Source organism: Benincasa hispida, chromosome 10, assembly GCF_027475165.1.
Source record: "Benincasa hispida cultivar pf3 chromosome 10, pf3_genome.v1.1, whole genome shotgun sequence".
In the NCBI taxonomy this organism is placed as follows: domain Eukaryota; kingdom Viridiplantae; phylum Streptophyta; class Magnoliopsida; order Cucurbitales; family Cucurbitaceae; genus Benincasa; species Benincasa hispida.
In genome coordinates this window covers 59,838,017-59,854,438 of record NC_143487.1, presented here as the reverse complement: position 1 = coordinate 59,854,438, position 16,422 = coordinate 59,838,017, and the positions used below count along the sequence as shown (strand labels likewise).

Below are 16,422 nucleotides of genomic sequence, written 5' to 3'. Positions count from 1 at the left end.
AGTGTATGGACATGAGTATCGACTTATGATCCCAAGGGAGGAGCACAGCTGATGAATCTTTGTAAACTCACTGCCATTGTCTGATTGAAACATCTTAATCGTGGTATCAAACTGATTTTTAATCACTTGAATGAAGTGTTGGAGGGCTGCAAGTGCATCAGACTTTTGCTTAAGAGGGTATGTCCACAGAAACCTGCTATGGTCATCTAAGAATGAAATGTAATAATGAAAGATTGTTGTGGATTGTACTGGAGCTGGTCCCCATACATCAAAATGAATTAAGTCAAAGTTAGTTTTAGCCCTTGATTCAGATTGAGGAAAAGGGAGAGAATGTGATTTGCCCAACTGACATGAGTCACAAAATAAGTGTTTTTCATTAACTTTGATGGACTGTTTACACTGATCTAGTATGGATTTCAAAACTTTGAGGGAGGGATGACCTAATCTTCTATGCCACAGATTGGTTGACTCAACAACATTTACATTGATATTGGATAGGAAAAGTGCTTTTAAGCCATTATTTTTGTCCAAGGATCTAGGGTTGTCTGATCTTCTATGCTTTGAAACATCATATGGTTGAACTGTTGTCTCCTCAAGCTGATAAAGGCCATCCTTAAGTGTGCCTTTCACTAGAGTGTTGCCCGAACGCTTGTCCTTTATCAAACAGCAAATTCCATAAAATTTCACAAATATATTATTGTCTTGAGTTAGTTTAGAGCTGCTTATTAAGTTCTTTGCAATCGATGGTACATAAAAAAACATCTTCTAAACTAAGTACATACTGTTCAGATTTTAGACTTGAGTTACCTACAATAGAGATGTATAACTGATCACCATTACCAACTGTCAAAAGATTAGTACCTGAATAATTAGTTGGATTCGCAATGTGAGTTGGATCTGCTGTGACATGATTAGTAGCACCGCTATCAGCATACCAGTTGACATTAGCTGAGTTCTCAGGTGTAGAAGTGAACGAATTGTTGGAGTATGAGGTCATGAAGGCTAATGGAGTGTTGTTGGGTGGTTGCTGATGTCCAGATCTCCTGCCTTGACTTACATTGGGTACATATTCCCTATTGAAACGTTGATAACACACATCAGCTGAGTGACCATATTTGGAACAGACTTGACATGTTGGGCGATTGCCCCTACCACGACCTCTGCCTCGATTACCTCCTCCATTGTTGGAGTAATTAGGTTTGGAGTTGTTGTGTTGGTACTTCACATTACCTTGGTTTACATTGGGGTCATTAGTTTTGACAGTGCCACTCCCTCTGCCACAGGCTACATTTACTGAGGGATTTTCCTGCAGAGGCAACAAAGGATTTAGCAGAATTTTGATGCTCCAACCTTTTCTCAAAGGAGAGAAGCTCCGATTGCATATCCAACCAGGATATGTCAGGCTTGCTTTGAATCACAACTACAACATGGTTATATTCTTCATCTAAACCAAGTAACATTTGTGAGATTAAGTTTCGAAATGATACCGGACTTCCTGCTTGAGCCAAATTGTCTGAGTGTAGTTTCATGAGTTTGAGGTATTCGTACATGGTTGATTTCCCCTTACGTGTTTGTTGGATTACTTGACAAAGATAGTCCTCCTCAGCTTATGATTGGACACCAAAGAGGGCATGGATGGCATCCCATAGAGCCTTAGCGTTTTCAAATCCCATGAGCTGCATGGAAACCTTTGGTGCCATCGAATTGTAGAGCCACCCTAACAGTAGCTAATCAGATGTGATCCATGCCTCATAGAGAGGATTTAGCATATTCTCCTCCTCCTCCTTTTTCATATTCATGCAAGATAAAAAAAATCCAAACAAAATTAAATGAGTTACTAAAATTTTTTAAAAAAGAAGAAATTATAATAGATGGACTTAAAAGTAACAAAATGGGATTCTAAAAAAGAAAGGAGATATAATTTAAAATTGAGAATTGCGAAATTAGAATTAAAATAAAATAAATCAATTCTATTATGATATTCGCTTAAATTTCTAGTCTCTTACCATATCCCTTTATTCTCTAAAAAGTCTTTTATATAAAATGCAAACATATAATGATAAAATCCTCATCAATAGATCAAAATCTATTTTGTTCGCAAAAGTTTTCATTATCATTTTAAACAAAATTTGTCACAACCTTAGAAGGATATTTATTCGAGGTAAGTATTGCTCTTCTTATATTGTTAAATTTCTCACTTTGGGAATGAACAGGGGACTAAATCTCATCTTAAATCCCATCTTAAATATTCTATTTATTTTTTTTTTTTAATTTAATATCATCTTCAAGACAAACATTTCATTTCAAAAACTTCCTTAAAACAATTTAGGCTGAAAAAAAAATTCTTAAAATAAAGAAAGAAAGAGAAAGAAGTGATAAAAGTATCTCTTTTAATTTGAGAATTTATCCTTTTTTTTTTTTTTTTTTTTTTTGCTTCGGGGATGGAAGACTAAATTTGAAGGATTTGAATTTGAGATAAAATTTGGAACATGACCAAATTTTAACTTTAGATGTTATTTACAATTTAATCTCAAAGTTGAACAATTTAAATTTAAGATAAAATTTGGAATATGCCCAAATTTTAATTTGAAAGAAGTTTTAGATCTCACCCGTAATTTGATTTAGATCTAGTGATAAGAACCTAAATTTAGATGAAATTGAAATAAAATTTGGAATATGCCTAAACTTGAATTTGAGATTTTATTTTCGATTTAATTTGACTTGAGGATACAAGCTTGGACGGTTTGGATTTGAAATAAAATTAGGTACATATAGAGATGTCCATGGGCCGAGACGGTTTTTCTTCTTTTTTTTCGTTTTTTCACCATTTTTCCTTTTTTTAAAAAAAAAATCTTCTTTTTTTGTATTTTTTATTTATTTTCTTTCTTTTTTTTCCTCACCTTTTTTCCTTTTTTTTCTTTTTCCTTTATTTTCTCACATTTATTTATTTAAGAATAACATTTTTGTATACCACTTGTGGATATATCCTTGAATGTTATAAATGTTTGCCCCTTACATTGAGATCGACACAAAAGTTGCTCACAATTGATTTAACTCTAGATACAGCCCCTACGGGTGATTATATGGCCAACTCCACCAACAACGATCTAACTCTTAGTAGACACAACCCCACCCTATGTGGGTGACTGTGTAACCTTCAGGAGTGGTCGCCAGCTCCTCCAACAACGATTTGACTCATGTTAGACACAACTCCTATGTGGGTGACTGTGTAGCCTACAGGGGTGGTCGCCAACTCCGTTGTGTTTATTATATGTTTATTCACTTAAGCAATTTATTAATTCATTCCTTTTTTTTTTTAACACGACAAGTGACCCTTTTTTTTTTTCTTTTTATTTATTATTATTATTATTATTATTATAATTTTATTATTATTTTTTTTTTTTTGCAGAAAAGAATAGAACTGACGATTTGGGGATTCGCTTTTAGCGTTCCTCCTGTAAGCATGATCTTAATCTGCGACTTGAGGATTTCAACGGTTTTAACTTGAGTCCTTGACTTGAACGTTCTGTCGGTTTCAAGCTCATGCTTTACCGGCTTTGATCTCAGCGTTCTGTTGGCTTTGATCTTAGTGCACGACCTGAGGATTCGTTGGATTTGGCTTGAGTCCTCTACTTGAGCGTTTCGTCGATTTCAAGCTTAGTACTCTATCGACTTTGATCTTAGCATTCCATTGGCTTCGATCTTAGTGCACGACCTGAAGATTCCGTTGGATTTGGCTGGAGTTCTTGACTTGAGCGTTTCGTTGGTTTCAAGCTTAATGCTCTATCGGTTTTGATCTCATCGTTCCGTTGGCTTCGATCTTAATGTGCGACTTAAGGATTCTATTGGATTTGGCTTCAATCTTTGACTCAAGTGTACTGTCGATTTCAAGCTCAGAGTTCTACCGGCTTTGATCTCAGCATTCCCCTGGTTTCGATCTTAGTGCGAGACCTTAAGGTTTTGTTGGATTTTGGCTTCAGTCTTCGACTCGAGCGAATGAAGTGAAGTGAGCCACACCAGACTTTGAGGTTGGAATGCCACTTCATATGAGCGAAACCCTAATATTGAAGATAAAGCAATGCCCTAAACTTGAAAATGAAAGAGCAACAATGAAGTCTATGCGCTTAAATTTGATGAAGCATAGACAAATCCTTCAAACTTGAATTTGATGAAGCATCAACGAAGCATTTGATCCTGAATTTTAAGAAGCATTGGCAAAACCTCTGATCTTGATTTTGAAGAACATTTATAGTTGAAGATGAAGAATCGACCTTTATTCGAATGATGCCTCGAACTTGAAGCCAGCAACACCCAACACTGCTTCTTTATTTAAGCGAGCGGAAAGAAGATTGAATTTGTCACACCCCGCCCCAGACCACCTTCTTAGCCTAGAGAAAGGCGTGACTACAGCAGTTACCAACCCTTGGGCTGACACTTACTGCCTAATAACTCTTGCGGAATAACTCTGATACCAATTATAATTCATATGCAACGGGACGTCTTTAGGCCCACAATTTATTAACTTAGAAACATAATATGTTTAGAGTCATTACAACACTAGATTTACAAGTCCCAAAACCCACAAACCTTAGTCCCTATATGAACAATAGTAACATGTGTACAATATTAACAGTAACCACCTAGCAAACGGTTACAAATCTTTTGGTCCTTTAGTGGCAGAGCAGACGCAGAGCTATCTTTAGAGGATTTGACCGCTACCTGTGGGGGAGAAAACAAAACATTTGAAAACGGGGTGAGCTTACGCCCAGTGAGTTACCGAGAAAACATAGTAAATTCTCATGCATGATTTCAGTAATGAGTTTTTAACTGAAACATAAACTTTTACAGTACTTGTACTGCAATATAAATATTTTCCAAGCATAAAACATATAAAGTTGTTTTAATCATAAAACAGTAAAATCATTTCTCAATCCAATGTACCCTACTGTGGGTAAAACAATCCTAACACCAACTACTAGTCCAGAGAGAACCCTTTTGTTCAATCTCTGACTCTATTCACCTGTGGCCACACTAAGTACCCTCACACATTAGGTACTTCTGCTCAGATATCTTCTCAATGTCCTTCAGTATCGAGCTACTAGGATACCTTCTCAAACGTCCTTCAGTACCAATAGATACCTTCTCAAATGTCCTTCAGTATCTAGTTGGGTGGATACCTTCTCAAATGTCCTTCGGTATCACATTTTAGTAAAACTAGTCATAAACGACTTTTCTCTTTAAAGCATGTAAAGTATAACACATATAAAACATGACTTTAAACATGTTAACGCATGCTGGATCAAATCAACACGTATAAATAGTTTTTCAACAATTTCTCACACATGCATGCGTTCAAAACATAATTCACAACTTGCTTGGAAATCACTTCATAAAACTAGTAGGCATGAGAATATTCTTGAAAACATGCTTTCTATAACACTTGTAATCAAAAAGTTTAAGCAAAATGTTCTAGTCAAAACATTTTAGACACTCACCTTGATTTCTTAGGAGCTTTTCACTCTAATGGCTCCTCGGGCTCCTTTTCACCCCTAGAATCCAGATTCAACTTACAGCTTAGATTACTCATAGTTCTGAACCTTATGACAGAAAACTTACCCTAAAATTTCAGCTCAGAAATCCTCGTGGTTTGGCCGGAATCATAGAATCTTCAAGAATGGCCCAAACTGATCCGACAGGCTGACCTTTCTGCCTTCTTTTCAATCTCCAGCCAGGTTCCTTTGAGTTTTTCCCTCCGGCAGACCCACTCTGAAAACTAAACTTCTAGAGCTTTCAGATGGCTTTAGAATCACTCCAAACGCACGAGTAGATTGGGAGATCTCCTCGTCTAAAGTTGATGTGTTCTCCTCAACCCTCACTGCTCTCCCTCTCTTTTACGAAATTGCTGATTTTGTGATTTGAAAATGAAGTTCCAAAGGCTCTATTTATAGGCGTCCAAACTTCCCTTGGTGTTGACACCACCTACTTGGCTGCATGGCCAAGTGTTTACTTCTCCCCTCATCAACGCAAGCTTGCATCATCTTGGCCCAAGGTGTTTTCTCCATATGCGTCCACCACAATTCCTTAGCCCTTAAGAATTTCTCCCAAGATGACACATGGTTTGGCTGACGTTACCCTTGTGATCTCATCCTTATGCGTCCAACTTAGGGATTTCAACGCATAATCCACAATAACACAGCCAAATTCAACGCATAGATGCTTACCCGGCCGGTCGATGCATAAGCGAGGCCCTTCGACGTTTGTGTGGGCGAGGGATTCGAAAATAGCATCGGACGAGGCGTTGTTGCACGCACAGGCTGCTCTCGCTCTCTCCCACTTTCTTACTGGTCTCGCTCTCTCCACTCTCACTCTCTCCCACTTTCTCGCTCAAAATCTCGCTCTCTCCAACTTTCTCACTCAAAATCTCGCTCTCTCCAACAATCTCGCTCTCTCCAATCTTGCTCTCTCCCATTTTCTCTCCAATCTCGCTAATCTTGTTGTTAGCTACTGTGAACCTTGTTTGTCTCCGTGCAACTTCTACACGTTTGCCCACCACTTTGTGCCACTTTTACACGAATTTTTTAGATTTTCCTCAAATAATTTTCCATATTTTTCTCAGTTCTTCAATCCTTTCCTCAGCCATAACGCATTTCACATAAATTTCATACTTAGCCAATTTTTTCCAAATTTTCCAAACTCAATTTCCATATTTTTCTTTTCAAATCCCCATTCCTTCTTCACCATTCCACACTAACTTTCTCATCAACTACTTATTATACAAATTTCATTACAATTTTACCAACTAAAGCTCAACTTAAATTATTCAAGGAAAATCTACTTAACACTTAGAATTTTCCTTCCCTTTAACATAGGATTTAATTTTCACTTAGTTAATTCCTTTTAACACTTGCTTAAGTAAGGAAAATAGAAATCCGGGTTTCACAGAATTTTCTAGCAAAGACCTTATTGTGCGCATCCAACCTGTGTAGTATCAAGCAGACTACATGCATTTTCATTCTTTTGTGTCACATCTTTACTAAGGATGAACATCTTTAATTTATTGTGTTCCCCCCAGTAGGGATGAACAACTTCAATTTATTATATTGCCTTCAGTAGTGATGAACATCTTCAATTTAGAGTTTCACTCCTTAGTGCGAATGAACAACATTAATTTTGTAGTACCACATGTAAGGCGATTATGTCACTCCTTTTTTTGTGAAAGTGTTTGATAAACTGAAGTTAAATTTGTTTAAGTTGCCTACATATCCTTGAAGAAAAGGATCGAGTCATAACGTAGTTCAAATGTTTTTTTTTTTTTTTTACTGAACTTAAAGTTCTCGTTAAGTTTCCTTGTACCCTTTATAATGAACAAGGATCAAGTTATAATGTAGTTCACTATTTTTTTGGTTTTTGGGGTCGTTCATCTTTTAAGCTCATGTGGGACAAGAGCAACATGCAGTTTAGACTCTTGCAATGAGGAGCTTCTTCATTTAAACTTTAGAAGCTCTTATTTCATCCTGACTTTGATCATCCTCTTCATTTGTAGGATTCGTCAGTATGATGAGTTTTGGTTTCACCATCAAGAAATCTTCTATATTTATATCAACAGACAACTTCCTCTTCATGCATGAAGAGACACGACCGTGAATCTTTTTGTCATTGTTTTTTTTCATAAAATTATTTTGTCGTCAAGATTTTCATCCTTCCTTTATGTTGATTGCTTGTTATCTTGAGATGATCAAAAGCAGATGTTGAAGGTTTGATATGATCGAAGACAGAAGCTCTTTGCTTGGTTTCTTTTGAATCATCAACTTCTTCAATGGTTTTATGATTATTGTTAACTTCCACCATGCTGACAGCATGACATGCAATAACTTATAATACCTCCTCTAGATGATTATCGAGGAAGTTTCTTGGGAAGAATTCTGCCAAAGTCACTAGTCGTTGAAGTTGAGGGAAGTCTTCGTCTTCTTCCTTACCAAGCTTAGGCTTCCACGCACTCTTTTTTCTTTCTTTTTCTGAGTTTTGCCTCATTTTCTATAATTTTGACGGAAGCGCAACTTCTTTTGGAAGAAACTTGACTTTCCTTTATCTTGTCGAATCACAAGGATCCACCTTTCGTTGTCATCTTCAATAGGATCATCTTTGCTTTGGGTATCTGTTGTTAAAATCTCTTGTTGGAACCGAACGACTATAGGCTCGAAAGTCCCAAACTGGATGAAGCTTTCTCTTTGATCAAAAGATGCAAACGGTATTGGAACACTTGAAGTCGCCGCTATTGTAGCATAATTTGTTTGATCTATTTCATCAAGGTCCAGCTCAATCTTCTTTTCACGAGCCAATATTAGAATTAGCTCCTTTAGCATAAAGCACTTTTCTACTAGGTGGCTAATGACCCGGTGATATTGGCAGTAGTTAGGATCTCCTTCTTTTTCTAACTGCTCTAGTCGCTTGCATTCTGGCAGCTGAATGAGTTATTCTCTAATAATTGCTCCAACATGTCTGCAACATCATAGTCAGGGAATGGATGAACTTTTTTCTGCCTTTCTTTAATAGTCGTGCGACACTTTTCACCCTCATTGTATTTTTCGTCTTTTTTTTCCTTTAGAGGAAAATTTGATTGGGGTTGCATGAATGACCATAGATTCTCTTATGGCACTGTTCACGATCTTTTCAGTGCCCTTGGTTTTATTCTTATATTTTCTCCCTTCAGGGACTAATAGATCTTTAATTCCTCTGTTAACGATGCTCAGTTCCAACTCCATGTCATGAGCGCGTGTCGCCAACTCCTCAAATGTATGAAGTTTTATTCCTCGTAGGATGTAGAAAAGCTCCCAATGCATGTCTTAGGCACACATCTCCACTGTGGATAATTCAGTGAGCCTATCTTTGTAATCCAAACTTAGAGCTCTCCATCTGTTAACGTATCGATGACCAGCTTTTCCTTACACTACTTGGTGCTTGTCATCTTCATCATTCTGACGATACGTCTAGTGCTATAAAAGCTGTTAAGAACTCTTTTTCTAACTGCTCCCAACTGTTAATCACTTCTGGCTCTAAATCAGTCTACTAATCGAAAGCATTTTCTTTTAAGGTAAGAACAAACTGCTTGAATAGCAGGTCTCCTCTGGTCCCTGCATTTTCACACGTTTCAATGAAGTGAGCAACATGTTGTTTTGGATTCCCCCTTCTATCAAACTGCTGGAACTTTGGAGATTGGTACCCAGTTGGCATTCTCAGATTGTCGATCATCTTAGTATACGGCTTGGAGTATATAAAATAAGTTTGCAACGGTTCTCCATATTGAGCCCTTATGGAGTTTGTAATCATATCTTGCAATTGTTGAACTGACAGGAAGGCAATAGAGGTAGATTGTTGCAGCTGAATTTCCTATAGGACAAGCTTTCCTTTTTCATTGGCTTTGATAGCTGAAGTTTGACTCATCTCAGCAGTTTCTCGAGCCTATATTTGATCTCTTAAGGCAGTGATTTCATGGTCTAGCTCCTTAACAACTTTCAATAAGAGATTTATCTTCCTCTCCATCTCTGCCATGGCCGACTCAGCCGTTACGTCAGCCATCATACAAACACTATATCAAAGTGTGATTTTTTCTCTGGTCGATCAGAAGCAGGAGTAGAATTTTCGAACAAGGGATTTTCTCTGTGACGATCCCACCTTTAGGAAATTCCATCAATTGGTCCATATTTTTTCCACGATGACAGAGTCTTGTTCTTGATCATGCGGGATCTTCTTTGAGTGACTCGGGGTGACATGTCCTGTATAGGAGTTGCTTGCAGTAGTTGCCTTGGATGCAGTTTTCTTCGATACCATTTGTTCATTGTTGATTTGGATGACAAGAGAGATGAGCAGTAGAGATGTCCCACTAGGCGTGCCAATTTGTTCATGCGAGGTTTCTAAAGAAACTTCATTTCGTGGAGTTGAACTTGTTATTTGTATTAATTTTAGTATAGCATGTACAATCTCTAATACATAATTTTTTTATGCTTTCAAAATAAACTTTAATCTTTGATTGATCTTCTTGGATGATTGGCCTTTGGGCTTGTTGATCTTCTTAAGTAGTCAATCGTTGGGCTTGATGATCTTCTTGGATGATCGACCTTTGGGCTTGTTGATCTTCTTGGATGATTGACTTTTGGGTTTAATGATATTCTTGGATGATTGACCTTCTTCAAGGATCAATGTTCGTACGAGACTTTTAGAGAAATGTATTTCGTGGAGTTAAACTTATGTTAATGTAGATTTTATGTGCATATGGTTCGATCTCTAGTACTTGATCCTTTGATTCTCTCTCTGTTAAATGTTTATGGGAGTCTTCTGATTGTAGAGAATTCCCTCTAATGTAGAATTGTCGACCCTTGCCAATAAAGAGAACTCCTCTATTTATAGAGTTCTTTGGTGGCATTTGTGGGTTTGGGCTTGGTTTGTCCATGGACCTGGCCTTTAAGTCCAACTAATTGGATTTGGGCCTTATTTGATATTTTGGTCAAATTAAACGTATTTTTTTTGGCTCAATTGAACTTTAGCTCAAACTTTAATATTTAATTGGATCAAAATAATTAAGTTGATCCAACGGTCAAGAAAAAAACACATGTCATCATCGGGATTCGCCAATTTATGTCTTCAATTTCAATTTGGGACACATGTCATCCTTTAATTGGACTAATTGGATGATTTGGCAATTTTGTCATTAATTGGAGGAATGACGTGGTAATTTCTAATTGGTCCAAAATTTCTCTTTCAACAAGGGGTAATAAGAGAAATATTAAAATATGTGAGGGCAAAAAGGGAAGGGGAAAAATCTCCCCTTTTGGCCCATTTCAATTAAATAATTCAACTCTACCAACTTCAATAGGGTTCACTCTTGAAGTTTGCAATTTATCAAGAAACTCCATCTTCTTCTCTTTCTCTCTCCTCCCTCTAATGTCTCCAATGACTCCAATCACCGGCCACCATCGACAATCAACTCCAGCAATAATCATCTCAGCGACATGCTCCAATACCCACCTCCAACGCCCCAATTCTAGCAACAATTACTATCAACAACTATTGTCGCCTCACACCGTCGACATGCTTTGACGACCACCTCCAACAGTCTAACTCCGACGACCAACTTCAACAGTCTAACTCCGACAACTACCTCTGACGAAGACTGCCTCCGACAGCCAACTTCGACGACCACCTTTGTTAACCAACTATGACTTCCAACTCTATCGCTCATCTCTAATAACTAACTCTAACAACCTACTCAAATCATATACTTTAAAAAAAATTTAAAAAAAAAAAAAAAAAAAAAAAAAAAAGACTTGGCAATGAAAGTGTTTTTTAATTCAAAATTGAAATTATTAATTTATAGTGTTTAATAATCGCCATATATAATAATTTAACATTAGTAGAAACACTTTAGGTATACAATCAAACTAAACAAACTTGTGTATGTGGGGAAAAAAAATATTGAGAAAATGTAACCAAGCACATTTGTATTTTTATTTTAAACGGTTTTTATAAAAATTGTTTAAATGTAAACACTTCTTGAAAAATATTTCACTATTTGTCTGAAAGCTCAACCACGAATGGATACCACCATAACTGCATCTTCTGAAACTCTCCACTTCTTTGTTCAGCACTTGAGGATTCTACAAGCATGGCTAAGTCAAGGTTTATCACCGCTCTAATACCATTTGGTAGGAACAATAGACTTTTAGATATCTCCTGATGGTATAATATTATCCACTTCGGACATAAACTCCATGGATATCTTTTAGTTTCACCTAAATGGCCTCATACTAATAGTGATAATTGTCCTCCCTTATATAACAATGATCATCATTTTATCTAGCCAATCCAACTTTGATTGCAATCCCAAAACCTACATGCACACTAAACTTAACCTACAATTCTACATAAGATTCCATAGGCTCTAAATCTCTTGAGGCCTACATTTTTTTTTTTTTTTTTTTTGTGCATATTACACTTCTATTCCATTCATGTGAAAGTATATTGTAACTTCATTGCATGTATTGAAACAAGAGTATTTTATCTACTTCAAGTATAATGGTTACATGCAAAAAATTGTAAAATATATGTAGAGGTTTTAAGTCGACATTTCAATTGAGTGCTTAAATTTTGAGAAAAATCATGTGCAATTAAAGGGTAAACAAAAAGTTAAGCAAACAAAAAATAACCACAAAAAAATTATACTTTTTTAAAATTATAAAAACTACACCAAATACCTTTAACCTAATAATTCAACTTTGCATTCCAAACACATACTTCCCAACTCTAAACTCTACATTCTAAACACAGACATTAATTTCAAACTTTAGCTCAACATCCAAAAAGTCATTTACCGAATCACCGATGGTGATTCTTATTCTTGAAAAGAAAAAAGAGAAAAAAAAAATCCCCATACCTCATTTTTACCCTATAGTAAGAAAAATAATTTAATGAAGAAAAGTAGATCCACCAAAATTTGACACATCAATGAGAACAAACCGGTTTCTTCTATTTATATTCCTAATGACTAAGTACATAAAAACTATATGCCAACAAAAGAGACAAAATAACCATACACCATTCTTTCGTTCAATAATTTCTCTCTGTAACACTATGGTATTTGGAAACCAAAAAACTAAAACGACTTGTAATCTCTTTCTGTAGCTCAATCAGTGTCAGTGTTATCACCTGGTTTTGCATTCTTTTGCCTGCTTGATTGTAACAAAATTAGGTTTACAGAAAAACTAAACTGTTCTTTTTTCTTGTAAACTCTACAAGCACAACCGTTCAATATTTCTACTGATATCTAGCCCCTTACTCTCTGAAATGCCAAAATTTCTTCCTGTACCACTATGTTTTCCTACGTTTTAACAACATATTCTCCTCTCCGAGTATCTTCTTCCCTGCTTAAATTTAAGAAATAAATTTTGGAACGAAGATTTCAGTTGTTTTGACTACGTATTTGGATGAATTAATCAATTTTGATCTCTCATGCGGTATGAGAATCATAATGCTTTTAAAGATATATTACAGTATAAAGATACAAGACACAACTATCTTACAGATATAATGCATACAGGTTCGTTTAATGGGGAGAGTGACACATACATCAACTTTCTTTGAATTTTCTTGATTCCTGTCTCTGTCTTTCATCCGAGACTGAGTTCTCAGTTGAAGCGTCCAACCCCAGGCACCTGAGAAAAGCTGATTTAGCAAGCCTGAAATAACTACAAGGGTGAAGATCTAACTTGGTTTCTTGAGAGCCTTCCCCTCCTACTACAGTGCCTTCTCCCACTTGTGTGATTCTTCTGCTCGTACTACTTGTTATCTCCCCCCTGATGCTTTGCTCATTCGTGACCTGCATATTATTTTGTTACAATTTCAGACATTATGAATCTAGAAATTCAGTGCACTTGAATGGTAAATCCTTGGTTCCAATACATACAACAAATGTAGAATATATAGAATTGATGATATGATATGCAAGAAGCCAACTTGAGTTCAATTCAACCCTTGTCTTATTGTACTGAATTGGAAATTTAGGATCTTTCGTGGACAATATTTTAAATGCACAATACACAACCAACGAAGACAAACTTCTTGCTTATTAGTAGTAGGCTAAAGATATATATAAAACTACTCTCAAGTGAAATTAGGCTCATTATGTAAATCAATTTAGCGATTTATTAATAGCAAAGAAATATCTGACCCGCACTAGAACGACGGATAATTTAACAAAAGTATAATAGAGGATCCACTCATTCAGTTTCACCATCTAATAGTTGAAAGGCTGATACTTATTGGGCATCAACACATTCTTACCTGGATAGTAAATACTCCGTTGGTAAATAAAAAAACAAACTCTTGTTACAAAAATGTTGGCTTACGAGGGGGTGATCTAAGGGGGGTCAGGAACAGGAAGAATCTAGTAGAGAGAGATTCAATCCTCACGAAATGCTAACACCATTCCTCTGAAAGCATTTATAAAACACTCTATTCGTATTTGTGATCTTCATTGAGATAAGGATCCCATCCACGGTATTGAAGTCATCCATTACCATCTTTCAGGGGGGCTGGCTAGTTAGTTACAAGGGATGGGAATGCACGAGGGGGTGATCTACCGTAATACTCACCAAAGGCTAACACCATTGCTCTGAATTATAGCTTTCGAGCATTAATAAGATCACCTTATTCATAATTATTTTCTTCTTTGAGATCAGAATTGCATCCGTGACATAGAAGCCATCAATCCATTACCATTGCATAGAAGGAGATGGAGTAAAGTGTCGTGTCTACTTGGTTGGAGAGATCCATAAAGCGTTTGGTTCAGAATGAAGTGAAGTTAACAAATGTATGGATTCCAAGCCCTTTGGAGGAAGGTCTGGCAGATTGCTGATGTCAATTTTGTCATTTGCACCATCTATTTATTACTCACTCTATGGCCGGCGTCTTCATTCAGTAAAATCACAAGGCCGCTTACATGGGTTTTCCTTCTCCATCATCTCAGATACAATTTTTCTGAGCCATTTCTAGATATTCCTAGTAGAACTTTGGTGTAATGCCACTTTCCACAATTTCACCAGGAATCCCTTTCTTCATTGTCTATGGAAGACATCCCCCCTATACTGTGCTATGGACAAGTTCCAATTGTAAATTCTGTTATTGACCAATAGCTGCAAGATTCTGATGCAATGCAATTTTGGGTGAGCTTCAGCAACATCCAGCTCGAGCACATAGCACGATCAAAGTTATTAAAGAAATTCAGTTCCAAAATTTTTAGCTACCTGTTGGCAACATGGTCTGTATCTCAACCTCCATGCCTAGTGTTCACTTGCAGCGTGCCTCAATGAGAAACTCACCTGACACAATTTCTGACCTAATTTTTCATATTGCATCCTTTCGAATAGGTAGAAGAAGCAAGTAAGAGCTTCCAGCAGAAATCTCCACCCACCCAATTGTGCAAATATTACAGTTTCGCAGGGCCTTAGAGCAGGTTTTTCGTTCTTTGTCCTACTACCCAAGAAGTTTGGCTTTACGTTGGAGAATGTAGTTGAATCAAAGTAAATTTTGGGCACTAGACAGATGGCAAAGCTCGCACGGGTAACCAACTCTTTATAAAATTGAAAAACCTCCCTAATTTCCAAGCATCACAGGAGACCTCTTGACACTATCAACACGAATTTTCCTATGTAATCTAAACGAAATATTCAATGCCATATATTCTCGCCCATTAGCCAGCAAAAAGCTGATAAATCTAGGTGGAAACAACCATGCAATTGATGCCGTAGCTATGGCGGAATCTAGAAATCCAAAATTGGAAAGTAGAGTGAAAAAAACACCAACAGATTTGACTGAATTCTGCATAAGAGAACTCCTAGACCCTAATTCTCGACATAATCGAAAAATTTCTTACACCAGCTACACATAACAAAGATTCTTACACTGGTCGTTAAAAAAGACAAGCCGAGAAACGGCATACCTGCGCATTCCGCGGTGGATTAGGGTCAATTCCGATGTTGTGGTTAGGATGAATGTTCTTCCCGTTGTGAGAAAGGAAGCGAGTAGTGGAAGAGGAGGCAATGGCGGCAGTGGAGTTGATATCAGTAGTATTGGTTTTGGAGAAATCAATAGCGAAGATGGTAAGACAACAAAGGATGAAGATGAGGAGAATAACAAGAAGCTGAATCCAGATTAACCATGAAAATCCTGGTTCAATTATGAGTTCATCTTCAAAATTGAACATATTGGGGGAAAGTAGAATTTCATAGAGAGATTGAATTTGGGAATAAAATTGGTTGGTGATTGTTGGGAAAAGAAGAAAGTGGAAGGAAGGTATGAGTAAAGGAAGAGAAAAGGCAACAAAAATGTAGAATTGAGGAGCTTCAAACTCAACAGCTTCCCTGTTACAGCCCTTGAAGGGGTGCGGAAGCTGGACCCATCGCATTCACCCCTTCACGTTTACACCATTTTTTTTCCTCTTCTTTTTTCCCCCTTCTTCTTCTTTTAAGACTTTAGTGATGTAATTGTTTTTTTTTTTTTTTTTCGAGGCTATTCTTAATGTAGTTTTGCCACGTTTACTCATTCTTAAAGAAAATTAGTATAATGGTAATAGAATCTCACTGGTAGATCAATCGTAATAGACTATGATTACAAATCTAATTAGATTGTTTTTTATCATGTTTACTTAGAATTATGAATTTACATTTATGTCGTTACATCAAACAACAACAGTAATGAAAAAACAAATTTGGAATTTTTATGTTGTAACAACAGTAATGAAAAAACATAATTTGGACATAATTTTTATGTTGTAACAGTGACAGTAACAATATCTGACATAACTTTTAAATACAATTGGATTTGAGTATCCTTTGCTCGTCGGTACATTTGCATTTTTATTATAGATTTAGA

At 36.5% G+C, this 16,422-nt stretch overlaps 2 protein-coding genes across 5 annotated transcripts; both read right to left on the bottom strand.

Annotated features, from left to right (window-relative positions):
- Positions 1 to 247: 247 nt before the first annotated feature.
- LOC150033520 (uncharacterized) lies at positions 248 to 1,778 on the bottom strand. Its single transcript, XM_090305685.1, has 3 exons — positions 1,488 to 1,778; positions 862 to 1,306; positions 248 to 654 (listed from the first exon to the last, which is right to left on the bottom strand). The coding sequence occupies exons 1-3, from the start codon at positions 1,548 to 1,550 to the stop codon at positions 614 to 616; spliced, it is 549 nt and encodes a 182-aa protein (XP_090161811.1). The 5' UTR covers positions 1,551 to 1,778; the 3' UTR covers positions 248 to 613.
- A 2,800-nt stretch (positions 1,779 to 4,578) lies between these two features.
- On the bottom strand, positions 4,579 to 15,998 carry LOC150033519 (uncharacterized). Of its 4 annotated transcripts, none has more exons than XM_090305681.1 (3): positions 15,491 to 15,998; positions 13,120 to 13,369; positions 4,579 to 4,719 (listed from the first exon to the last, which is right to left on the bottom strand). In XM_090305681.1, the coding sequence occupies exons 1-2, from the start codon at positions 15,953 to 15,955 to the stop codon at positions 13,121 to 13,123; spliced, it is 714 nt and encodes a 237-aa protein (XP_090161807.1). In that variant the 5' UTR covers positions 15,956 to 15,998; the 3' UTR covers positions 4,579 to 4,719; position 13,120. The 4 variants fall into 4 exon arrangements, with proteins under 4 accessions (XP_090161807.1, XP_090161809.1, XP_090161810.1 ...); XM_090305683.1 differs by lacking the exon at positions 4,579 to 4,719 and adding an exon at positions 12,500 to 12,914; XM_090305684.1 differs by lacking the exon at positions 4,579 to 4,719 and adding an exon at positions 12,500 to 12,719.
- Between the last annotated feature and the right edge of the window lie 424 nt (positions 15,999 to 16,422).